We start from the raw sequence: 27,607 nt of genomic DNA on the forward strand, positions 1-27,607 counted from the left end.
TCTTTTCTTTATAGAAATAGGAAATACACCATGAAACTAAAAATTAAAAAAAAAAAACCTATGAAACTCAATATACTTGAAAATAAGGATTATCTTATTTTTAAAAAACCCCTATCTTCTGTCTTAAAATTGATAGTAAGTATCTGTCCCAAGGCAGAAGAGCAGTAAGAATTAGGCAAATGGCATTAAGTGACTTGCTCAGGGTCATATACCTAGGATGTGTCTGAGGCCAAATGTGATCTCAGGACCTCCCATTTCCAGGCCTGTCAGTCTTTCCACTCTGCTATCTAGCTGCCCCTGAGATTAAGGTATTAGCTAACCTGTACTCCTTTTGAAGTGAAAATAAACTGCTGAGTAATCAACATCATTGATTATAGTGAGAATATGGTAGTAACAGCTGAATTGAATTCTTTCATGGAATTATTAATCATTTATTTTATAATTATGTAAGATTTGAGCTCAGGGTTCAGTGTTATTGTACATTTCTGGATTTAGCATTAGAAGAAAGCTCCTTGATTTTTGGTTTTGACTGTCTATAGAAAAGTGGGGAACCTTGAAATTAAGTTCTCAGCAGTATGTAGTAGAACTGAACTGATTTGTACCTCATGCATATCTTTGCTTCGTGACCAAGTCAGGCATAATTTTGGCTGCAGAACTATATTTTCTGGCCAGTTGATTAATTCAAGGTTTCTTGTATGTTAAATTTAGGTTTAGGGGACTTTTTCTTTTTACCTTACATATTAGGCATTTTTCATAGTTTGATAAAGTATCTTTAGCTATTATATATATATGCATATATATATACATATATATTCTTTTTTTAAAATAGCTACACATATTCCTTAAAAATATCTCCTTTTCACCATTTTGCCTGTTTTTTTTAATGGAAGGAGACACCTAAGGATTGTATAATATGGGATAAAAATGTTTTATGAAATTAATGAGAGAAATAGATTAAGATTTTAATAGATTAAGATTTTCATTTCTTCAGAATTGGAGAATCAAAGATAGATTTGTGAGATGCTTTCTTTTTCTATCTTAGCTCCTTTTTTGTATTCTAGATAGATATTATTACAGTATTCAAGTTAATCATATGTACTACCTATATTCTTCAGCTTTACAGATATTTCATATATTAATATTTGGATGAACAAAGTAGGTTCTTTAATAGGAATTCTATTTGAAATATCGTTTTTTAGAATATGATAGCTGCTCTCCCTTATTATTGTTTACTTCAGACAAGAAGATCATCTTAAATTTCTGGAATAAGTAGTTGACATGCTCCAATTTTAGTCCTTGACTTTACAACAGTCTTTATAATAACACCTATAGTCTTTTTTTGTGTCTACCACTTTAATAAAATTGCACTCAGTAAAGTCACCAGAGACTTCTTATTTGCCAAATTCAGTGGTTTTATTTCCCTTAGTTTCTGTTTTCCTTGATTTCTTTATCTTTTTTATGTTTTTTGATCTCATTTTTTTGGCTCCCTCTTTTCTTAACTTTTTTGACACTCTGTAATCCTTGTTTTACATCTTTGTCTCCTCATTCTTTTTTCCTTTTGCTAGTCTCCATTCCATATTTCATTTCCTAAAAATAGGCATTCTGTATGTGTGCATGCATGCATGTGTGTGTGTGGGTATGTGTATGGGGGGGAGAGTCAGTTAGTCAGAAAGGGACAGATAGAGAGATATACAAAGAAAGGCAGAGAATGAAGAGATTTATTTCCCATTGCTTTACTTGCTATCTCTATAGTAAATCTCAAATTTATATCTCTAGACTTGTATTCCCTCCTGAAATTCAGCTGTCCATCTGTATTCTCTTGTTAACATATCTCCTCAGATATCTGCCTATTTGCCTCAGATTCAACATTTCTGGAACTAAACTCACCTTTTTCCCAAAGACAACTCTTCTCTTTACATATATCTTTTGTTCCTTATGACAATCTTGTGAGGTAGTTTCTAGTATCATTCCCATTTTACAAATGAGGAAACAGGCTGAGGGAAGTTATTGCCAGAGATACTAGCTAGTATTTTCAGTGGTATTTGATTACATAATCTTCCTTTTTCTCTCCTAAACCAGTTCTCTGTTTAGTAAGCCACACAGCTGTCTAAAGATTAATAAGAATTTTTACTTTTTCTTTACAAAGCCCCTTTCTTCCTATTTCTATTGTGAATCTTTTTTTGCCCTTTATCCACTTTTGCATTGAGTTGGAAGGGTCAAGGTGCATTGTTTCCTGCAACTTCTTTTTTTTTTTAATTAATTTTTTTTTTTTTTGGTTTGGTCAATTTCAAACATTATTCCTTGGTTACAAAAATCGTTTTCTATTCCTTCCTCCCCTCCCGGTTCCCCTCCCATAGCCAACATGCAATCCACTGGGTATTGTATGTGTCCTTGATCAGAACCCATTTCCATGTTGTTGGTATTTGCACTAGGATGTTCATTTAGAGTCTATATCCCCAATCATCCCCTTTGACCCATGTCATTGAGCAGTTGTTTTTCTTTGCTGTTTTCACTCGCACAGTTTTTCCTCTGAATGTGGATAGTGTTCTGTCTTGTAGATTCCTCCAAGTTGTTTGGGATCACTGCATTGCCACTACTGGAGAAGTCCATTACATTAAATTGTACCACAGTATATCAGTCTGTGTGTACAATGTTCTCCTGGTTCTGCTCTTTTCGCTCTGCATCACTTCCTGGAGGTTGTTCCAGTCCTGCAACTTCTTGACTAGTTTATTTGCTTCTAATCTCTTTCCTTTCAATCTGTATTGTTTAGCACATCTGAATTACTCCAGAAGTCTATCATATTCAACTCACTTCCTTAGCTTCTTTCCTGTTTATTTTATGGTTAGATTTATTTAACTATAATGTGAGGGAGGGTAAATTGAGGTCTCCTACTAGTATAGTGTCACTGTCTGTTTCCTTCTGTAATTCATTTAACCTTTCCCTCAAGTTTTTGTATACTATGCCATTTGGGGCATACATGTTGAGTATTGATAGAAATTTATTATATTTGGAACCTTTAAAGCAAATGTGGTTTCCCTAATTATCTCTTAATTAAGTCTATTTTTGCTTTTTTATAAAAATTTAAAAAATTATTTAATTGATTAATTTAGAGTATTTTTCCAGTATTACAAAAATCATGTTCTTCCCCCCCCCACTTCCGTTAAGCCCCTCCCCTAGTTGATGCACAATTCCACTAGGTTTTACATGTGTCATTGGTCTAGACCAATTTCCATATTATTCATATTTGCACTAGGGTGATCATTTAGGTTCTATAACCCCAATTATATCACCATTGACCTGTGTGATCCAGCAGAGGTTTTTCTTTTGGGTTTCTACTCCCACAGATCTTCCTCTGAATGTGGATACTGTTCTTTCTCCTAAGTCCCTCAGAATTGTCCTGGATCATTGCATTACAGCTAGTAGAGAAGTCTATTGCATTTGATTATGCCACAGTGTATCCATCTCTGTGTACAATGTTCTCCTGGTTTTGCTCCTTTCACTCTGCATCAATTCCTGGAGGTTGTTCCAGTCCCCATGGAATTCCTCCAGTTCATTATTCCTTTGAGCACAAAAGTATTCCATCACCAACATATACCACAATTTGTTCAGCCATTCCCCAATCGGAGGGCATCCCCTCATTTTCCAATTTTTTTGCCACCAAAAAGAGTGCAGCTATGAATATTCTTACACAAGTCTTTTTCCTTATTATCTCTTTGGGGTACAAACCCAGCAGTGCTATGGCTGGATCAAAGGACAGACAAGGCTTTTAGTGCCCTTTGGACATAGTTCCAAATTGCCTTCCAGAATGGTTGGATCAATTCACAACTCCACCAGCAATGTATTAATGTCCCAATTTTGCCACACCCCCTTCAACATTTATTACTTTCCTTTGCTGTCATATTAGCCAATCTGCTAGGTGTGAGGTGGTATCTCAGAGTTGTTTTTATTTGCATTCCTCTGATTATAAGAGATTTAGAACATTTTTTTCATGTGTTTATTGATAGTTTTGATTTCTTTATTTGAAAACTGCTTATTTATGTCCCTTGCCCATTTATCAATTGGGGAATGGCTTGATTATTTTTTTTTTTTGCGCAATTGATTTAGCTCTTTATAAATTTGAGTAATTAGACCTTTGTCAGAGTTTTTTGTTATGAAGATTTTTTCCCCAATTCGTTGCTTACCTTCTAATTTTAGTTGCATTGGTTCTGTTTGTACAAACCCTTTTAAATTTATGTAATCAAAATTATTTATTTTACATTTTGTAATTTTTTCTCTAACTCTTGCTTTGTCTTAAAAGTTTTCCTTTCCTCCAAATCTGACAATTATACTATTCTGTGTTCACCTAATTTACTTATAGTTTCCTTCTTTATATTCAAGTCATATCACCCATTCTGATTTTATCTTGGTGTAGGGTGTGAGATGTTGATCTAAACCTAATCTTTGCCATCTTTTTTTTTCCAATTTTCCCAGCAGTTTTTGTCAAATAGTGGATTTTTGTCCCAAACGCTGGGATCTTTGGGTTTATCATAGACTATCTTGCTGAGGTCACTTACCCCAAGTCTATTCCACTGATCATCCTTTCTGTCTCTCAGCCAGTATCATTTTGTTTTGATGATCTCTGCTTTATAGTATAGTTTGAGGTCTGGTACTGCTAGACCACCTTCCTTCACATTTTCCCTGGATATTCTTGAATTTTTGTTCTTCCAGATGGACTTTGTTATGTTTTTTTCTAATTCAGTAAAAAGTTTCTTGGAAGTTCAAAGGGTATGGCACTAAATAAGTAATTAGTTTGGGTAGGATTGTTATTTTTATTATGTTACCTTGTCCTACTTAGGAGCAGTTAATATTTTTCCAATGATTTATATCTAGTTTTAATTCTGTTGATAATGTTTTGTAGTTGTGTTCCAATACTTCCTGTGTTTGTCTTGGCAGATAGATTCTTAAGTATTTTATATTGTCTAGGGTGATTTTAAGTGGAATTTCTTTTCCTAACTCTTGCTGCTGAGATATGTTGGAAATATATAGAAATGCTGATAATTTATGGGGGTTGATTTTGTAACCTGCAACTTTGCTAAAGTTGTTAATTATTTCCACTAGCTTTTTGGTGGATTCTCTAGGATTCTTTAGGTAGACCATCATATCATCTGCAAAGAGTGATGATAGCTTGGTCTCTTCATTGCCAATTTTAATACCTTCAATTTCTTTTTCTTGTCTAATTGCTACAGCTAGTGTTTCTAGTACAATGTTAAATAATAGAGATGATAATGGGCATCCTTGTTTCACTCTTGATCTTATTGGGAATGCTTCTAATTTATCCCCAGTGCAGATGATGTTTGTAGATATATACATTGTTTATTATTCTTAGGCAAAGCCCTTCTATTCCTATACTTTCTAGTGTTTTCAATAGGAATGAGTGTTGTATTTTATGGTCAATTATATGTATGGTTTTCCTAATATTGAACCATCCTTGCATTCCTTGTATAAATCCTACTTCATCATAGTGAATGATCCTCCTGATCACTTGCAGGAGTCTTTTTGCTAGTATCCTATTTAAGATTTTTGTATCTATGTTCATTAAGGAGATTGGTCTATAGTTTTCTTTCTCTGTTTCTGACCTGCCTGGCTTTGGAATCAGTACCATATTTGTGTCATAAAAGGAATTTGGTAAGACTCCTTTGCGAATTATGTCAAATAGTTTGTATAGTATTGGGATTAGTTGTTCTTTGAATGTTTGATAGAATTCATTTGTGAATCCATCAGGCCCTGGTGATTTTTTGTTAGGGAGTTCATTGATGGCTTGTTGAACTTCTTTTTCTGATATGGGATGATTTAAGTATTCTATTTCTTCTTCTGTTAATCTAGGCAATTTATATTTTGTAAATATTCATCCATGTCACCTAGATAGCCATTTTTATTGCCCTATAATTGGGCAAAATAGTTTTTAATGATTACCTTAATTTCCTCTTCATTAGAGGTGAAGTCTCCCTTTTTATCTGGGATAGTATTAATTTGGTTTTCTTCTTTCCTTTTTTTATTAGATTGATCAGTACTTTGTATATTTTGTTTGTTCAAAACATGAGCTTCTAGTCTAATTCATTAATTCATTAGTTATTTAACTCTTGATTTTATTAATTTCTTCTTTAATTTTTAGGATCTCTAATTTAGTTTTCAACTGGGGATTTTTAATTTGTTCCCTTTCAAGTTTTTTGATTGCATGTCTAAATCTTTGACCTCTGCCCTTCTTAATTTGTGAATATATGAACTCAAGGATATATATTTCCCCCTGAGTACTGCTTTGGCTGCATCCCATAGATTTTGAAAGAATGTCTTATTATTGTCATTTCTGCCAATCAAATTATTGTTTCTGTGATTTGTTCTTTAACTAACTAGTTTTGGAGACTAATTTATTTAATTTCCAATTAATTTTTGATTTGGCTCTCCACATACCCTTACTAATTATTATTTTTCTTGAATTATGACCTGAAGATATCGCATTCATTATTTCTGCTTTTTGTACTTGTTTGCCATGTTTTTATGCCCTATAATACATGGTCAGTCTTTGTGAATGTACCATGTGCTGCCGAAAAGAATGCATATGCCTTTTGTCCCTATTTATTTTTCTTCACATATCTTTTAACTCTAATTTATCTAAAATTTCATTCACATCTTTTACCTCTTTCTTATTTATTTTTTGGTTTGATTTATCTAGATCTGATAGAGGAAGGTTCAGATCTCCCACAATTATAGTTTTACTATCTATTTCCTACTTCAACTCCACTAATTTCTCCATTAGAAATTTAGATGCTATAACATTTGGTGCAGATATGTTGATTACTGAAATTTCCTCATTGCCTATACTGCATTTTATCAGGATGTAATTACCTTCACTACTTCTTTTAATCAGATCTATTTTTACTTTGGTTTTATCAGATATCATGATTGCAACTCCTGCCTTCTTTTTCTCAGTTGAGGCCCAATAGATTTTTTCTCGTCTTTGATCCTCATTCTGTGAGTGTCTACCTGTCTCATGTGTTTCTTGTAGGTAGGATTTTGGTTTCTAATCCACTCTGTTATTTGATTTTATTTTATGGATGAGTTCATTCTATTCATATTCAGAGTTATGATAACCACCTCTGTATTCCCCAACATTTTGATATCTTCTCCTAGTTCTGACCTTTCTTCTCTTGCTATATCTTCTTAAACCAGTGGTTTGCTTTTAATCAGTGCCTCAATCCCCACTCTTATTATACTTCCTTTTCCGCTCTATCCCTTTTAGTTACCTTATTATTTTTTCTTATTGTCTATTAAGTACCCCCCTTCCCTCATTTTTTGTACTCCCTGCCCCACTCCCTCCCTTAATTTTTCCTTTCTCACTTTCCCTGTAGGGTAACATAAAATTCTATACCCCAATGGATCTATATGCTCTTCCATCTCAGAATTGATTTTACTGAGAGTAAGGTTTATGTATTTCCTATTAGCACTCTCTTCCTCTCCTTCTTATAATAGTCTTCTTCCCCTCCCCTTCCCATGCGCCTTTTTGTGTGATTTAGATTATCCTAATTATCTTATTCCTTCAAGTTTCTCTTGGTGCCATCTTCTATTTACCCCATCCCTTTTCTTTTTTTGTATATCATCTTAGAGCACTCATTACCCCAATCTTTACCTATGAATGATTCTTCTAATTACTATAATAGTGAATATATTTTTGAGAGATACAAATAGCATTTTATCATATATTAATATAAACAATTTGATCATATTGAAGCCCTTAAAGAAGAAAATTTAATTTAAAAACATTTTTCCCCCTTTCCTTTCTCTTTCTCATTTACCTTTTCATGTTTCTCTTGATCTTTGTTTTTGGATATCAGACTTTCCATGTAGTTCTCGTATTTTCTTTTCAAATACTTGGAAATCTATTTTGTTGAATTTCCAACTTTCCCCTGGATGTATATAGGCAGTTTTGATGGGTAGGTGGTCCTTGGTTGAAGACCCAATTCTCTTGCCTTTCTGAATATCATGTTCTAGGCCTTGTGGTCCTTTAGTGTGGAAGCTACCAGGTCTTGTGTGATCCTGATTGGTGCCTCTTGATATCTGAATTATCTCTTTTTGGCTTCTTGTAAAATTTTTTCCTTAGCTTGGAAGCTCTTGAATTTGACATTTATATTCCTGGGAATTGCCTTTTGAGGATTTAGTTTAGAGGGTGTTCTCCCTTATTCTTTTCTCCTTCTGAGTATCCCTGCCCTCCCCTTTCACAAATTGACTGTGAGAGGTGAAGTAATTTGCCCATTGTTAGTTATGCGGCTGCTGTGAGATGGATCTAGGAGTCAGACCTGGCTCTTCTGGTTCTCCAGCCAAGCCTGTCCACTGTCAGGCTGCTTTGTCTCTTGGATCACAGTAACATACCTACAGCTTCTTCACGATGTACTAGACAGAAAGGAGCTATCTAGACGGTGCCAATATACTTCCATACCCTGCTGAATCTGTGACCTCATTGATGCCAGTATTCTCCCCAGTGATGATGAAACCACAATCCATCCATTCCTATACATCCTTTGGAAATTTTGCCTGTCCTTCCAGGTTACCCTCATCTATGCTCTCCTGCTATGTCACTACGGGAGAACTTTTTTTTTCTGTGTTTTCCCATGAGTTCATCACAGGGGATCCACCCAACAGGCTGGGTGGCAGATGGAGAGGATCCTTTTTGAGTTCTCTTGATAGCACAAGGATACCAGTGAGGTCTACCAACTGTCTCTCAGTTACTACTCATTTTGCCATATAACATAATCAATTGAAAGATGTTATATTCACTTACTCTGTGTTTTTTTCCCTTTACATGATGCTAAATAAGTGTTTTCATTAAAAGTATTTCGTTTAAAACTAGATTTCCTTTTTTAGTCTTGTGTGTAAATGTAGCCTTAGTGGACTAGTGTAATGTTTTCTGGTTCCAAATATCTTTTGAAATTGATTTTAACAGCTGTGCAAACTAGTTCCTAACCTAGAACTCACTCCTGAGGAACTTTAATATGTCTTTCCACTGGATGACATTATGGAACATTTCAACAACATATAGAGGAAGCAAAAATTGGCTTAGGTAATTGTGTGTGTAAATATCAACTGCAGACTGGAAATGATAAAGAAAAATCTGCTACTTGAAAGGTTAGAATGATTGCTCACCTGTATGGTTTTGTATATGTCCAAACTCAGTGTAGATCACTATATAAATTTCCATTGATTCTTTCTCTTCTAAATTACAATGTCAAATGTAAGTTGGTATTTTATCACAAGGTAGTTATGGGCTGTTGCATGGGCACATTAATTACAATAATTGGGCAGTAAAGAAGCCATAGGAACAGATTATATGCTGTACGTTTTGATGAGGTTGTAGTTATAGCCTCTTATGTATGATAATAAAATCTTGTTAATTGACACTTCTGATGTGCTCTCTTGCCTCTCATCTCTCTTTTCGGGTTGGTATATAAATCTTTTCAGGAACCGTGCATCTAAATTTTACAAATGAATACTTCCCATCATCCTCTGTCATTACACTTTGAATTCATTTGTTCATTCATTCAGCAAATACTTATTGAGCACTTTCTATGTGCAAGGCACTGTGCTAGGCTCTGTGAGAGACACAAAATCCATGTAAGTCATGGCCTCTGACTTTAATGAGAGTTATAATCCAATAGTGGAGATAAGAATCTGTGTGGATCACCATAATATGAAGCAATGTGTAATTATTGAGTACAAAGTAACTAGTTCAGGAGAGAGAGAGAAAGAGATTGATCAGTGAAGTCCAAAGGGAAGATAGTTTAGTGGTAGAGAGGCATGAGACTCCTGGGTTTAGGGGCCAGCCAGTAGAACTCAGAGAATGGTATGGATAGCTTACTTTGCTTTTAAAATGTCAAGATGGGGAGAACTTTCTGGGAATCCAGAAATCAATATCACTAAAAGAAATACCCATGAATTCTAGCAATTAAATGTCACTGATACACATAGAGAAGTGTTGCCATTGAGAATGAAGGGCCAACAGTCAGTAAATAAACATTTTTAAAAAAACTATTACCTTTTATCTGAGAACCAATACTAAGTATCTGCTTCAAGGCAGTAGGGTTAGAAAATTGGGGTTACATAACTTTCTCAGGGTCTCACAGCTAGGAAGTATTTGAAGCCAGATTTGAACCCAGGTTCTCTGACCTCTAGGCCTGCCTATCTACTGAACCATCTAGCTGCCCTTCAATAAGCATTTATTAAACATCAACTTTATGCCCACTATTAAATGCCTACTACACAGTTAGCCCTTGAATGAATGCTGTCAGCAGAGCAGTGTGATAACCGAGATGGATCAGTTATCGTTCTGTGAATTGGAGGTTGATGGACATTTAAAAATATACCCCACGCCCACACAAGGGCTGCTCCTAAAAAAAGTATTGGGATTGAATTTTGAGATTAACAGAGATGGCTAGTTTAAGTAGAAATATTTTGTTTCTAATCTTTTTTAAGATAAATTTTATTTCTAAAAATTTATCATTTAGCATTGATTTTACTTCTTATTAACAATCTCTACCTATTTCCTGACTGATAGTCAACCATTTTTTTCTACCACACAAAGTGTTATCATGAATATTTTGGCACATGGGAAACTTTCTGTCTTGACCCAGCCATAATACATGTCAAAGGCCTCAGTAAAGTTTTATAATTTTTCTAGTATCATTGCAAACTATTTTCTAGTGCAATTGAACTGATTCATAGATATTTGAATGCCCCTTGGAGGAGCTGTCTTCTGTACTCTTTGGTATTCTATCATTTTGTAGGTGTGAGGTGACACCCATTTTCTATCCATTTACTTTTATGACCTTGAGTAAAACACCTTCTCTTTGTGACTTGAGTTCTGTTTGTTTACTTGGTACCCTAATAATTGTTTTTGCCCTGATGAATTGTTTGCGTGACCAACACATTCTCTTGCCTTAACTTTGGACTTTTTGAAGGGTGGTTATGGGTATGTTTTTGTTTGTTTTGGGGCCCTTTTGCTTGAATAGCAATAAAACTATCTATATTGGAAAGAGTTGATACTCATGGAAAGTACTTAGTATACAGGTAGGGAATGGTTTTTGCTATATATAAAACCTGATTGATTGCATCTCATAGTATAACTTTGGTTAGCTACTTAATTTCTCATATGTAAAATAAAAGGGTTTGATTATAGGACTTCTATGGTCCCTTCTAGATTTGAAGGTATTGTGACCCCTTTCTTCTTAACAGAATACATATTTGATTATTTTTCATGAATCAGAAGGAAAACCATTTCTCCTATTATATTTTAGATTGCTTCTAGAGCTTCTGGAGCTTCTTTTTGACAAGTTTAATGCTGTGGCTGCTGCGCATTCCATGGTCTTAGGATACCTCCAGCAGACTGTTGTGCCCCCATCAACTCAGCATGAAGACATCAAATTGTATGATATGGCAGATGTTTGGGTCAAGATACAAGATGTCCTGCAGGTGAGATTCTCTTTCATAAGATATGGGTGTTGAATATGATCTTAGTTAAGTACCTTTGATGATAGAAATAGGCTTCAAAGATAATTTAATTATCTGGTGATGCTTGTGTTGCCATGGACATCAGTTAGCTATCAAATATCTTATGACCAGGTTTTCTCACTAAATAAGAATAGACTATGGTATCACAGGTTTTCAGATGGTATATAACATCCACTTGACTCCCTGCCATGCCCTTTACTCATGGAAATCAGACACATTCCTGCATATTTTATAATTGCTATGCTTGCACATCTCACTGTTTTATGGACAATATGAACTTGTGTGCAAGTTCCTTTGATGGGGTTATTCAAGTATAAGTTATACAAGTATGAGGAAGAATCTAATTAATGAATTAGTACATAATTGCTCCCTTTTTGCATGATGAGCTATATATTTAAGAAATGAATCTCCATTAATGCATACTGGAATTACAAATTGATATTGATGGGATATTATGTCCATAGTCAATTTTATTATGAAGTCTTATAAAGTCTTTTGAATTGCACTTTTCATTTTTCTGGTTCTCCATATAGCTCATTCATTATAAATTTATATCTCACATTACATGGGACAAAGTAGGAACATGAAACCTAGGCAAAGTGCTGAAATTTTCCATAGCAGAGTTATCCATAGTATTTTATCTCTTTTAATTATATGATAATGTACATTTTCTCATAGACCTTCCCAGGAGTTAGTAGTGGTTTAGAACATTTTGCAGTTTTTGAATTATATTGGGAACATTATAACTTGTTCAGGCATATTATTATGAACTATTTGATCAATGAAGAATAGACCAAAAGTTAATTGTGTTAACCATAGGGTTAAATGTTGTGTTTTGTCTTTTTTAAGAGTAGGATAAAGGCTCTACATTGCAAAATGATTTACTTTTCTTTTGAAAATTTCTTATATTTTCCCCCTCTTTTCTTCTCTTCTTTCATTCATCATCAATTTTGACATAGTTCCTTTAATCCAAATTTCATCTTTGTGTGTACCATTTGCTTACCAGCACAGCTCTCTGTATTCAAGATAGTTCCACTTGACTAGTTCATAAAGTGTTTTAGAGTGATAGTAGTGACATGTTAGCTTCCTAGTACTTATCAGAATTAGTTTCTTCAAGTTCATCAGTTGCTTTGAGCAGTAGTAGATATTTAGTCAGTAAAGAAACATTGTTTGAGTAAAACTGCCACTAGGGTATAGAAAAAAGGATCTGATGTGGTCGTTGTCCTTAAATAATCGATCATTAGGTATATTTTAGATTCCCACTTGGTCCTAGGCACTGGGAATACAGGTACAAAGAAGGAAGCAGTTTCTGTTTGCAAAGCTTTTATTTTAATGGGGAAATAAAAATTACAAAAATAAATATATGCAATATAAGCCTAAAGCAAACAAATATAATAAATACAGGGTTTTGCAAAAGTCTTAGTTCAGTTAATGTTTATATATTGTCTGTAGATACAAAGTAGCTTAGGTACGAAGGCAGTCACAGTTAGGAATGGTCAGATAAGCATTGAAGTAAAATGATTTTGGTAAGTGTGTAGGATGGATAGAATGAGGGAGACACCCTTTAGGAGGCCATTGCAACAATGTAGGTGAAAAGTGATGAGGGCTTGGGCTAAAGGTGGTAGCTATGTGACTTTGAGAAGGGGGTCAGATGTGAGAGATCTTGTGTAGCTAGAAGCAGCAAGATTTGGTCATTTGTCCAGTGTTGATGGGTTGAGGAGGAGTGAGGAGGCCAGGATGATCCTGAGGTTATTGACCTAGGAGGCAAGTAGATGGTGGGGCCTCCAACAGAAATAGGAATGCTCAGAAGAAGGATGGGGGAGAGCTTAGAGAAAACAGGAATGACCAATTTGGGGCATGTTGAGTTTTAGATGTGTCTGAAACATTCTGTTTGAAATGTCTAACAGGCAGTTTGTGTCAGACGCTCAGGAGAGAGACTTAGACTTGAAATATTCATGTGGAAGTCATCTGTGTTATGGTGGTGGCACCATAGATCCAGTGCTGCTCTGGAGGCAGTCAGACCTCTCTCTGAGTTCTGGTCTGGCCTCATACACTTCCTTGCTGTGGAACTCCAGGAAAGTCACTTAACCTTGTTAGCCTCAGTTCCTCCTCTGTAAAATGAGATGGAGAAGGAAATGGCCAACCACTTCAGTATCTTTACCCAGAAAACCCCAAATGAGCTCATGAAGAGTTGGACATCACTGAATTACCTGAACAACAGCAATAAACCTGTGAGGCCTGGTGAGGTTATCAAGAGAATGCTGCGAGACTAGGTGACAGAGCCTAGAGGAAGACCTACCAATAGTCATCATTTGGATAATGAAGCAACGGGGCAGACTGAGGAGAGGCAAATCAGAGAAATCAGAGGGGAGCTAGTAGAAGGCAGCGCCATGAAAACACTGAAAATTGAGAGAAGGCAGGATGGAAGGATGTCTATTATGTCAACTGCAGCTCTAATGTTAAGAAGGGAAACTGTCAAATCATTGTGTAGTACCTGCCAAAGAAAGGCTGGGGCTGCCCTGAGGAAGAGCACAGGCTCTGGGCATTCAGAGCCACCCAGCTTTAGAAGAGGTGGAGGACACTTTGTGAGTGAAAAGAAAGGGAGGGAAGAGGGAGTAGACAAAGCATATTGGAAACAATGAGTTTGTCCTGCTTAAGGTATGGTTTGATACAGGGAAGTCATTTAAGATGAAATTGGAACCATATTAAGGAGTTTGTACTTTGTCTCAGAGGCAGTGAGCAGCCTTTGAAGATTTTTGAACTGGAATGGTGACATAAAGGCAACATTTTTAAATGTTTAATTTAGGGCTGGTACAAGATGGGTTCAAAAAGGACAAGCTTGGTGTCAGGGAATTTTATTTTGCTGGAAGTGTTCAGTTATTCAAATTAATAAGTAGTTATTTTTTTTAACCCATACCTTCTGTCTTAGAATTGATTCCAAGTGTTAATTGTAAGACAGAAGAGCAATAAACTCATGACAATTGGGGTTAAGTGACTTGTCCAGGATCACAGGGTTAGGAAGTGTCTGAGGTCAAATTTGAACCCAGGACCTCCTGTCTCTAGTCCTGGCTTTCTATCCACCGAGCCACCCAGCTGCCTCAGTCATTTATCCTTCTACTAGGCAGAATACAGGATATTATTATCTTGGGCAGTAGAGGGGTTTAATGTGTACTTTTTAGTTGGCAAGGGCTAGGAAGAAAGGGAATCATTTGTTTTTCTCTTAGCATCTTAGAAGATGCACAAATGTTCCAGTGGACATGCCTATTCCATTTCATTGAACACATGCAAGGATATTCACGGTGAATACCTGTCCAGTTTAATTTGAGGTAGAGCCCTCAGCACTATCTCTTTTTCCCCTTGATCTCACAGTGGCAGTCTGGCACAAAGGATGACTCTGAGAGCTGGCTAGAACATAAATTAGGTTAAAGTCTGTTTGTAAGTAACATTTAGGGAAGAGTGTTTTTGTTTTAGATTTTCTTATAGACTTTTATGTATATAACCAATTTCATTCTAAAGTAGAGCTGTTGGCGAAATCCTCTTTGGGTAATATAAGCTTCTCTTAAGAGCTAAATATTTGGTTGAGAAGAACAATGAGACACCTGCCACTAAGTAGGAAATAACATGAATAACTGAGGCAGCATCTTTTGATTAAAAGAGTTAAACATTTAGGGGATAGAATTAAAGATACTTTCTTGAATTACTTTTTTTTTTTTGCCAGAACATTTGAAGCGTTCCTTTACAAAATCAATTTTAGAAAAGAAAATATTGCCTGGTATTTAAAAGATGCTGATGGTGGAATTTACATTTTTTCTATGCCTTACCCAGCAGGTGGAATCCAGCCTGTGGTTGGAAAGCCTCATTTGTCTCAGCATGTTTGTGTCTGAGGAAAGACAGCTGGGAGACAAGGCCATCGCAGTAACAGGGTGTCATAACTTCCTCCTACCTGGTGTCAGTCCTTCGGCTTCACACCGTTGCTCTCTGCTTTCAGGTTTATACTCTTTTGGAAACTGTGATAATAGAAATATTTGTCTTGGTCTTCAGAGCAACAGTAGCACCTTCTGAAATGTCACCTACTTGGTGGCATGCCTGTCATTCTGTCTACTGCACACTTTCAAGGTATGCAAGTCTGAGGTTCACTGGAAAACACAAAACATCCCATTTTGTCATGCTGTACAAAAGATGTGGCAGGATCACTTTGAATGAAGTATGCTTCTGTTACCTGTGCCTGAGAAAAATAAATTTAAAAGTTGCTGCTGCAGAAATGGTCCCATTTTAAAATAAAACAATTCATATAGCTGTTGTAAACTGAGTTTTGTAGCATTTCATTGTGTTAAGGGGTGGCAGAGATTTGGAGGATGAATTCTAAGCTTGTCTTTATGTTATGTTTTAAGAATCATGAGTTTAGAGCAGGAAGGGAACTTGGAGGCCACCTAATCCAGAGCCTTCATTTTTGAAATGAGGAATTATAGTCCAGAGAGCTGAAGACATTTTCGAAACTAGGATTTGAACTCATTTCTTCTGATTTTCCTTTCATTCTGTCAAATGTCAAATGTAAAAAAAAAATTGACACTCAAAACTTTGACCTCCAACCTCATCTTTCTTTTAAAAAATTTTTAAAGATATTTTATTTTACCAAATATTTGTAATAAGAATTTCCCATATATGTTTTCTGAAGTTATGAGATCCAAATTGTTTCCTTTCCTCCCCCTTCCTGGAGATGGTAAGCAATTTGATCTGGATTAGCATGTATTATTATGCAAAATCTATTTCCAAATTGTTCATTGTTGTAAGAGAATACTCATATATAATCAAAACCCTCAAATCAAAACCCAGATAAACTAATGTGAAAGATAGTAAGTTTTGATCTACATTCCTACTCCAAAAGTTCTTTCCCTGGAAGTGAATAGCATTCTTTGTCAAAGCCCTTCAGAATTGTACTGGATCACTGTATTGCTGAGAGAAGCTAAGTCTTTCACCGATGATCATCATATAATATTGTTGTTACTGTGTACAATGTTCTCTGTGTTCTGCTTATTTCACTCTGCATTGGTTCATGGAATTCTTTCCGGCTCTTTCTGAAATCATCCTATTCATCATTCCTTACAGCACAATAGTATTCCATCATGATCATATACCACAATTTGTTCATCCATTCCCCAATTGAGGGACATCCCCCTCGGTTTCCAATTATTTGCCACCAGAAAAAGGACTGCCTTATCTTTCAGCTGAAACTGAATACCCCAAATTTACCAGCAATTTCTTAACTGCTTAATTTAATGACTTTTCTGCTTTCCTCATTCTTCTTTACCTCTCAGTAACCTTTGATACTGTCATTCTTCCTCTTCCCTATAGTCTTTTCTTCTTGGGTTTCTGGGAGATGACTCTTAGACTCTTTGTTACCTGTCTGACAGCTCCATCTCTGTTTCCTTTGCTGGATCTTTATCTGTGTCTAGCCTTCTAATGATAGATGTCCTTCACTGCTTTTCCTGGTCCCTCTTCTATTTTTCCTCCCATCTTAGTTCATTTGGTGATCTCTTCAGTTTCCATATACTCAAAAATGGTCTCTCTGTTTTTTATTCTCAGATCCTGTTAGATTGTAACCTCCTTGAGGTCAGGAACTGTCTCTTGCCTTCCCCCCCCCCCCATCTCTAGTGTTTCAGCACAGTAACTGGTACATAGTAAAGGCTTATCATGTTTATTGATTAATCTACTTATCGTGATGAAATATTTCTCCTAACCTCCAGAATAGCATCTCTACCTGTCTTTGGACTTCTTGAACTAGATGTTCTGCAGACATCTTAAACTTATCATGTCTAAAACTTTACTCATTATATTTACCAAAAATTCTATCCCTATTCTTGAAGTGTAGGTTTGTCCATGTCAACTCTCACCCCCCCTTTTAATAAATTCTAGTGACTCCCTATCATCTATAGGACCAAATATAAAATCTTTTTTTGGCATTTAAAACCCTTCATAACTTGACTCTTCTCCCCCGCCCCCTCCACCCTGCCCCAACTTTCCAGTCTTACATTTTACTCTCCTCCATCAACTCTGAGATTCCTTGATATCCTATATTATCCATTGGCCAGTAAGTATTTATTAAGCACCTGCTTTCTGCTAAGTACTATGCTAGGTGTTAGGGATGCAAAAGCAAAAAGGAAAATCTTTCTCTCAAGGAGTATATCATCTAATGGAGGAGAGAATATGCAAACAAATGCATATAAGCAAGACATGGAGAATACATTGGAGGTCTTGATTAGTGCAAACAATTAATTCTCTCTGAAGTGATCCCATTATTGGAATAATACAGTATGTTTCCATTGGGCTGGAACCTGTTCCTATATTTTACATAATTATAACTTTAAAAGGTTTGAATTTGAATACATGCACCTACTTTAGGGGATTTATTATTTACTTTTCTTGAGACTTGGTTGTAATCAATAAAAGGGAGCTACTAGCACATATAAAGCAGGAGTGAGTAAAGCTTCTTGTAGGAAGATAAGTTATACACAGGACTCGAAGGAAGCTAGGAAGCAGAGGTAAGGATGGAGAGAACGTCAGGTGTGGGAGATGAGTAAAAATTCTGGTCTTTGAGATGGTGTGACTTTTGAGAAATAGCAAGGAGGCCAGTATGTAAGATTTGAGTTGGAGACAGGAAGCTTATGATGGTCTTTGCACTCCAAACAGAGGATGCTATATTTGTTGTTCTTGGAGATCATAGGGAGCCCCTCAAGTTGGTTGATTGGGGATGTTAGTGTTGTGACATAGTCAGACATATGCTTTAGGAAGATCAGTTTGACAGCTGATTGGAGGATGGATGGGAGTGGGGAGAGTCCAATCAGCGGGTCATTATAATAGTCCAGGTATGGGGTGATGAGGACGTGTACCAGTGTCCCATATGGGATGTGATACAAAGGTAAATATATGTTACAAAGGTAAAATTTATAGGATTTGGCAACAGATTGGATAGAGGCATCAAAAATGGCACATAGATTTCAAGTCTAATTGATTAGAAGATGGTGGTACCCTCAGCAGTATTAGAGAAGGTTTAGGAGGAAAGATAGTGAGTTCAGTTTTGGACAGGCTTAGTTTATGATGTTTGTAGGAAATCTATTTTGAGATGTCTGATAGAGGATGTACAGTAGAGATGTGTGCCTAGAGATGAGGATAAAAGTTTGGACTGAATAAACAGATCTGAGAATCTTCATCAAGATAGAGATGATGTTTGAATTCAAGGGAGCTGATGAGATCAAGTCCAGAGTGTTGAGGGAGAAGAGAATAGGGTTCACAACTGTGGGAGGCCCCCCTTCCCTTGGTTAGCAGTCATGATTTGGATGAAGATCCTGGGGAGGAACAGCCATCCATCTAGGTAGGAGGAGACTCAGAGATCCAAGACAAGATAATGTCAACAAAATCATAGGGAAAAAAGTATCAAAGAGAAGAGTGACTGACAGTGTCAAGAACTGCAGAGTGCTCAAGAAGGATGAAGATTGAGCAAAGACCATTGAGCAAAGACTGGACAAATAAAAAATCACTGACTTTGGAGAGAGCAATTTCAGTTGACTGGTGAGATTAAAAAGCTAGTTTGAGAGATTTAGAAAGAGTTGAGGGGAAAGGAAGGGGAGAAATTGATTCTAGAGAAACTTCTCTAGGAGTTTAGCCACAAAAGGAAGGAAAGAAAAGACCTGAGAGGTAGGGAGGAGGATGGATAGATAGAGGGAAGTGTCTTTTTTTTTTTTTTAAGACGAAGGTATAGACATGTTTGTGGGCAATGTGGAGGCAGACTGTGAGAGAGTGGATATTATAGAAGACCCAATGTATTAGTCCCTTTCCTCTGTTGATTATCTTCACTTAATCCTGTCTATATTCTATCAGCACAGAGTAGCTTAAGCATTGTCTCTTCTGTTAGACTGAGAGCTCCTTGATAGCAAGGGAAGTCTTGCCTTTATCTACATCTCCACTGCTTAGCACTATGCCTGGTACACACTGGCAGCTTCATAAATGCTTGACCTTACTGATCCCAAATCCATTGTGTTTTCCATTATTTCATACCACCTCTCAAAATTTGTCAAGTACCTGTCCTCACAATGACCTTGTGAGGCAGGTTTAGGGAATATTTGCACCTATAAACCTTAAAATTTCCCAGACCCTACTTTATAAGATTGGATTAAGACCATTCCCCATTTGGGCAGTGAACTCTACTTAAAGCAGGAATGTGAGAATTCTACTTTACCTACTTGGGTCTGCCCTAGGGGAAGATAAAGTTGTAAACTCTTTTCTGAACAATGAAAAGTACTTAAACCCATACTTTTCTTAAGCTAAGTACCTATAAAGGTCAAGCAACTTGTGAATTTACAAGGAACAAAGAACTAGAAAACTTACTCAGAGCTTTCCTGGTGTGAATTACTCAAAAAGCCACACCTTTTTAGGTGTGAATTAAGAATGGGCGGTCCTTTAGAAACATCTACAGTGATTGGTAGATGTAAGGACTTAAGGGAGGTGACAGGAGATTTTGCCCTTAAAAATAAGAGCTCAGGGAAGAGCTGGGAGGTCATTCTGAAACATTCAGATTGAAGAGACTCATTCTGAGGAGACTGATTCTGAAACATTCAGATGGAGGAGGGAGCTGGTGAAAGCAGCTGAGATGCTGCTGGCCTGGTGTCATTAGAAATCCTTACTTAGACAGATCTTATGGTGAGTTATAAAAAACTGACTGATTTCTCTTTTAAGACTCCGGTCTAAGCCATGTTGGCTTAAGGCCCTTCATACTTATTCCTTTCTTACTCTCTCTCTCTTTCTTTGATTACTCATTGTATTGTTAATTAAAATCTCTATAAAACCCAATTGACTTGGGTATTTGAATAATTGGGAATATTTCCCTGGGGACCACCTTATATTTGATTTTAAAACCCAAGACACTGTAGTGAAACATATTTCTGCAGTCAAATTTACTCACCCTCTCTTATATCTATCACAATTTATATTTTCCACTACTTTAATCACTACAGTTTAAGACCTCAACCATTTTAAATCTCACACACCCTAATTTTACCATGAGGAAACTGAAGCTCCAAAGATTTAAGCATCTACCCCATTATCACATAGTAAGAAAACCCTTGAAGTGGAATTCACTTACATCTCCTTCCAAGTTCAGTGGTCTATTAGGCCACATTCCTTTTTGAAATTGACAGTGATATTGTGGGCTAGTCATTTTCCCTTCCATACCTCAGTTTCCTTAGTTGATTCATGTGGAAAGCCTATATAAAAATCAGATGAAGCCTTTGGGGTATGTCAAGTATGCTGCATGAATGTTTAATGGTGATGAAATTATCCTCTTGGACAGGGAGCCTGAAAGCTGCTGTTGAGTTAAGAAAAGTAGCAAAGACAAATGATCCTGATCTTTGGCCTGGAGGGCATTTTCCAGGAGACAAATGCAGTTTTTGTTCTGTGTCTAAGTCTAGAACTGGATTATTTAGAGGTCTTTGTCTATTCTGCTAATAGAGAACTATATATATATTTTTTTTAATTTTTAATTTTTTTAAAAATCCTTACCTTCTGCCTTAGAATTAATACTGTGTATTTGGTAGAACCATACTCTTAGAAGTGAAACTAAAGGGGCACCTGGGTGACTCAGTGGATTGAGAGATGAGGGGTCCTGAGTTCAAATCTAGCCTCAGAGACCTCCTAGCTGTGTTACACTTAACCCCTATTCCCTAGCTTTTACTGCTCTTCTGCCTTAGAACCAATATACAGTATTGATTCTAAGATGAAATGTAAAGGTTATTAAGGAAAAAAAAGTAAAGTTAACTCCTCACAGTGTTTTAGGCCACATAACATAAGAGGAGGGCTTCATGAGCTCAGTTTTTCATTTTTGTTGTCCGTATAGATAGTTGTTTACAGCACTGGTTATTTTGGGGATCTTCATTTTCTTGAAAGGGATAGCCAGTTGGCAAAGTAGATAGAGTACCAGGCTTGGAGTCAGGAAGACTCATCTTTGTAAATTCAAATCTGGTCTCAGTTCTCTCATTGTGAAATGAACTGGAGAAAGAAATAGCAAATCATTCCAGGATCTTTGCCAAGAAAACCGCAAGGGATCCCTAAGAGTTGGACATGACAGAAAAATGACTGAACAACAAAAGTCTATAGATTTCATGATTTTATTTTCTCTTCCTATAAATTCATCACTGGATGATGTCTTGCCCAGATAGAGAACTGAAGACTCTAAATCAACTTGTGAAACTAACAACTTCCCCCAAATTAGGGTCAGTTTACAACTAGACATAGTAGCAGCAGAGTCCTTTGTCTCCAATTTTTGGCCACCATTGATGCTTAAAGCCATAACTAAGAGGGGATTATGGGGATTCCTTTAACCTCAGAACCCTATGGCAAGTATGGTACAGGTTATAGATTTTTGTTTTGTTTTAGTGCTAGAATATTTGATTTGTTCTATTGCTTTGATCTTAATGAACCTCAACACTGAGTTGATTCATGAACCACAAAAATTCTCCTAATCACCCCAGGGTTGCTGGTAGGAACCATCCTTGTTTACAGACATTGGCTGCCCTGAGAAAACAACTCTGGTGCCCTTGTGTTAAGGGTAAAATTAGGGTTGTTGACTGAATATATTATTTTAGTGGTTGCTAGGGATTTAAATTCAATCCCAATAAAATACTCAAATCAGTTTGGGATTTTTATGGTGGTTTAATTACAATAGTAGGAAGAAATTAAGAAGGAGAGAGAGGAAAGGGGATACAATTTCTTTGGCCTAGCCTAAGCCAAGGGAAGTTCAGAGGCCTCAGCCGAGGGACCTTCTCAGTCGATTAAATCTAGCTCAGCTTCCAGCCCGAGGTCTCCTCCGAGATGAGGGGCTTCTTGGAGGATAGTGCCTTTTCAAGAGGTCAAGGAAAGGAGGAATCAGCAGCCTTACCACTCACCAAGGTCCCTCAGGGAAAATACCTCACCTAAACCACACTACAGAACCAAAACCCGCAAGCATGCCAAAATGCTGCCCAGAGCTCCCATCTTCGCCGAGTGAGCTCCCAATGCCGCCAAGAGAGCCCAACCTTGCTGAGAGAGAACCCAACGTTGCCAAGAGAGCCCAACATCCCTGAGAGGGAGCCAGAGAGAGGAAATGACACAACATAAATAGACAGTTCTTTATATTACTTCCTGTGTCTCATGTGTACCAATCTATGGTACCTTAAGCTTGGCTTAGGGCAGCCAAGGGGGTCTGTCAGTTGTTTCTTATTTGTTTCTGATTCTGATGTGCTCGCTAGCACATTTCAGTCATAAGCCATCTTCCTCACAATTAATCCTTAAGTGGGGGTGTATACATTCCTGGTTGCTAGAATTCTAAAGACTAAGCAGGGTGGAGTCAATCTAAAATTAACACTTGTGCTAGCAGTTTCCTGAAAAGGCAGTAATGTTGCAGGAAAATAAGTACTCGACAGCAAGTCAAGAGACCCGAGTTTGAATTATACCTTTTCTGCTTCTAGTTGTGTGACCTTGGGCAAAGCATTTAATTGTTTTAGGCTTCAGATTCCTTCTCTGTAAAATAACTCATATGTCCTTTTTATTTCTAATTCAGCAAGGTTGGGATTCATTGGTAGAGAGATGGTTAGTGATAAGTTTTCCTTCATCCCGTTGTTGTCTTTCCTCATTGTTTAGGGTATTCCTGCTTAGTTTGCTTACTTTCCAGTCTAGGAGTTGTGGCAAGAGTCTTATCCCACTAGGGTGTAAGGCCCTCGAAGGCAGACTGTTGCTTCATTTTTTATCTTTGCCCCTTTGCACCTAGTTTACTTCCTTGCCAGGAAGATGCCTAACAAATGCTTTTTAAATTGAATGAAAGGGTTTATTGAGATTTTGAAGGATTTTTATTTAGAAACCAAGAATGCTACTCTTAGGAAATATGTTTGACTTTTTGGTCCTACATTTAGAACCCATAAATATCTTTAGAGGCCAGCTAGTTCTTAGCACCTCATTTTACAAGTGAGGAAATTGAAACCCAGAAAGGTTTTAAATAATAAATCAGCATCTAGCTCTGGGCCAAGGAATATAATATGCCATATATATATGAAATGATAGAGGTTTATAACCATGTGAAAAACATTGGGATAGAACCTCATCTTCTCATCTTTTGAAAACACAACCAGTGTAGAGGAGAGTATAGCCTAATTAATCTCTGACTCTTAGATGGTCATTTTATGGGAAACTCTGTGTGTGCATGTGTGTCTGTGTGTGTGTGTGTGTGAGTGGGAGTATGAGTGTGTGTGTGTGAGAGAGAGACAGAGACAGAGAGATGACTTGTCCATACTATATAACTCAGATTCTTTCCCTTGTCTACACTTAGATGACCACTGCCCTATTTGGTCCTTGCCAGGATACTTTTAAGAGCTATGCACTGGGTTTCCTTTATGCACTGGGTTTCCTTTTGCCTCTGGTCCATTATCAATACAACTGCCAAACTGAGGTTCCTGAAGCACAAACCTGACAATGTAATTCCCTGTCCAGAAAGCTCTAGTGGCTCTCTCACCTCTAGAATCCAAAAAAAATCTCCTCAGGTTGTTTTTTTTTTTAACCTTTACTTTCCATCTTGGAGTCAATACTATGTATTGGTTCCAAGGCAGAAGAACCCTAAGGGCTAGGCAAAGGGGATTAAGTGATTTGCCCAGGGTCATATAACTAGGAAGTGTCTGAATTCAGATTTGAACCCAGGACCTCCTGGCTCTCAATCCACTGAGCCACCCAGCTGCCCCCTGCTTTTTAAAGCTCTCCACAATCCAAATCCAGCCTTCAGGTTGGTCCAGCCTTACTACATGTGATGATTGTCATGCTTTCTAACTTCCAGGAAAAGGTGCATTCTGGTCATTTCAGGTATGTTTTAACTATTGATCTATGACTTTGATTAAGTCATGCTCCATACCTGGAATAGATGTCCCCTCTCAACTTTTTCCTTTTAATAATGCTAAGGTGTTTTTTTTTTTTTAAGCTAAGCCTCAAATGCCATTTCTTACAGGAAACTATCCTGATTTGCCCAGTTCTACAGTTCTTCCCTTAGAAATTACTTTGGGCATATGTTTGCTATTTAATGTCTATGTGCATGGAATGTAAGCTCTTGTGGGGCAAGAGTGGTTTCTTTTTTGTCTTTGTATCTGTACTGCATAGCTTGGCACATAGTAGGCTCTTGATATATACTTATCTGGTTCAGTTATTGAATTACAGAATTGCTTGTGGTTCTGAGAGGTTATTTGAGTGATTTGCTCTGGGTCACACAGTCAGGATATGTCAGAGATGGGAGTTGAATTTAGGACTCAAAGTCCAGTCACTATCAGCAAATTGCATGCTGCCTTTCATAGTTGTTTATTAATAATGATCTGTTATATGTCAGGCACAGTGGATAAAAAGAAAGTAAAAAAACCATGAGGGAATATTAGGTCATTTTATTTCCTAGTATGGCTTTAATTATAATTATGCATAATCCATGTTGTTTATGTGGGGAAATAGTTTAGCTCATTTGATTCAAAACAGCCTTTGGTTCCAGTTAAGAAAATAGTCATGATTGACTTCTTTGAGTTTCCTTTGAGTAATTGAACCAGAGCTGCACTAATGTGAAACTTTTGCTGGGTCTTCATTACAAAATAAAGGTCAACATTTTACTCTTGCCTTGGTATGCTTAATTAGTTGGGGAGTATTGAAATGTATATCCAGCTCAGGAAAAGTTAACAGGTTTGGTCAGATGAAAGCAATGGTCATTATAGAAACATTTGCAGAAATAAGACTCTCTCTCTAAATTTGTTACACATTAAGTTTATGGGAACTGTTATGGTATATTGTACTCTGTATTTTATCTGTCACTTTGTTTTAAGGAACTAAAGTTGCTTTATATATCTTTTCATTAAAATCTTTCTGTTATCATTTGTAACATTAGTACCATTATATACTTGGAGAAACTGAGCCATGAAATATAAAGTCTGTATTTCGCCTTTGAAAAGCAGTATGATAGTGGAATGGGCAGTTAGATGGCTTTGTGGATATAGTGCTGGACCTGGAGTCAGGGAGATTCATCTTCCTGAATTCAAATCTGGTTTTGGACACTAGCTATGTCGCTCTGGGCAAGCCCTTTTGCCTCAGTTTCCTCATCTAGAAAATGAAATAGAGTAGAAATAGCAAACCATGCCAGTGTCTTTGCCAGACTGAATAACTGAGCATATGGTTAGTGAAAGGCTCACTAAACTTAGAGTCAAGAAAGCCTGAGTTAAAATTGTGCATCTCTACTTAGGGTTGTATGACTTTGGGAAAGTCATTTAACTGAGATGTGCCTCAGATAACTCCTTGGTGCAACTGGCTCCCTAGTCAGATGAGGCCAAAAAATTGTACCCAGCATTCATGGTATGTAGATTTTCTCCTTTAATTGTTTAGGTCCCTCATTTTTAACCCTACTTCTAATACTTTTCTGTTATGTTGCCACTTATTTAAAGGGATTTTACAAATTTCTTCTAACAAAGTGTAAAAGAAGTATGGCTCATACATTTTTTAAAAACTGACACTGTAACAGTAATGGGCTCATAACAACTCAGACAGCTCCAAATGAACTTGTTTTAGGTTTTTGTTTATCATTTTTCAGTGTAGTAAAATGTTAGGCTGATTCTTTAGTGCTCTCTTTTCCATAATCCTTCCCTGTCTTCTGCTAGAAGTCATAGGAAGGAAAGATATGACATTTTTTTCTTATCTTCCTTGTTTATTTTGGGTGTGTGATTGTACTTTAGGTGTTACTTTATCCATCAGTTTCTCAGTGGTACATTCATTTGGAGGTAATTTATGTAAAAGGGTTGTATTAAGGTTCAAGTCTTCCCAGAGATGACAATACCACACCTTCTTTTCTCCCTCTGACACTTTGTACTGTCACCTTGTATGTCCTTTGTGCATATTAGAGTATATGCTATTCTCGTTGTAGCGAGCAGACGGGTTCATCAGGACTGATTTCTTTTTTAAAAATTGAATCAGATGTCTCTGGCAGACTTTGCATCACTAGGGGGATATCATTTAGAGGGCCGTTTAGGATTGGGAAATTCATCTTATATACAGTGTTTTGGAAGTAAGGGATATTCCTCAGTGGGCATTTGTGAAATTAAGCTTTTTACATTGTACCTTTTTAGAATTTGTATGTTTCTGAAGTAGTAATAATTTTATTTTGTTAATAACACAATGACCACCACAATTGGTAATCAGTGAATGTATTTTAGTTGGTTTTGTGATGGAAAATCCCCAGATTCCTCATTTTAGACTTCCATTTAGGATCAAGGAACTTGTTTCATTCATCTCATTCTTGATTTGTCTGCTGTTTCACAAATTTATCTAAATGTGATGTCACTCTTCTTTGAGCTGTTGTGGCACCTGTTCTCTTTGTCATTTCTTCGTCATTTGACATGCTTCCATGTGTTGGGATGTGTCTTTTGTTTGTTTTCTGTTCTCTCTCCTTAGATGGATTATAAATCCCTCAAGGTTGGGCACCATCTTGACTCCAGGTCCAGCACTTAGCACATGAAGATTAGTAACAGCCACCATGAAAACAGCTTCAGCAGTGACTGACATTTACATAGTACCTTGATGTTTACAAAGAGCTTTATCTACAGGAACTCATTTGAGCCTCAAGTCTGTGATGTGGAGTTGCTGTAGGCATTGTTGTCACCATTTTTACAGATGAAACTGAAGCTCATGGAGGTTAAATGTCCATTGTCATATAGCTAATCAGCATTGCAGTCAGGATTGCAACTGGTGTGTTCTTTGCCTTGTGTCTGATGACAACCATGGTGGTGGTGATGAATACCTGTAAAATAAGGCATTTAGACTAGAGGACACCTTAGGTTTGTTGCTTTAAGCTCTAAATTTTATAAACTCTGAAATGACTAATTCTGTGTTTGGCCAAAATGGTAGTTACATTTTATTGTTGTTCTGGAGGGTTTGTTTTTTTTTTAGGTAAAACAGTATTGGATATGACCAATGAACCTTGTTTTTTTTTTTTAATAGCGTTTATCTGCAAAGAGCCCAGATTGTAAATGCTGCTGCTGTGCCT

General features: G+C 36.8%; 1 protein-coding gene across 1 annotated transcript in view; it reads left to right on the plus strand.

The window, feature by feature from the left end:
* EXOC4 (exocyst complex component 4) overlaps positions 1-27,607 on the plus strand; it is a 940,142-nt gene that overhangs the window by 130,300 nt on the left and 782,235 nt on the right. Inside the window, exon 7 of the mRNA XM_001367316.5 lies at positions 11,322-11,496. Coding sequence (XP_001367353.2) covers positions 11,322-11,496 — 175 coding nt within the window. The remainder of the gene's footprint in view (positions 1-11,321; positions 11,497-27,607) is intronic.

The sequence above is a fragment of the Monodelphis domestica genome, chromosome 5 (assembly GCF_027887165.1).
Source record: "Monodelphis domestica isolate mMonDom1 chromosome 5, mMonDom1.pri, whole genome shotgun sequence".
Taxonomy (NCBI): domain Eukaryota; kingdom Metazoa; phylum Chordata; class Mammalia; order Didelphimorphia; family Didelphidae; genus Monodelphis; species Monodelphis domestica.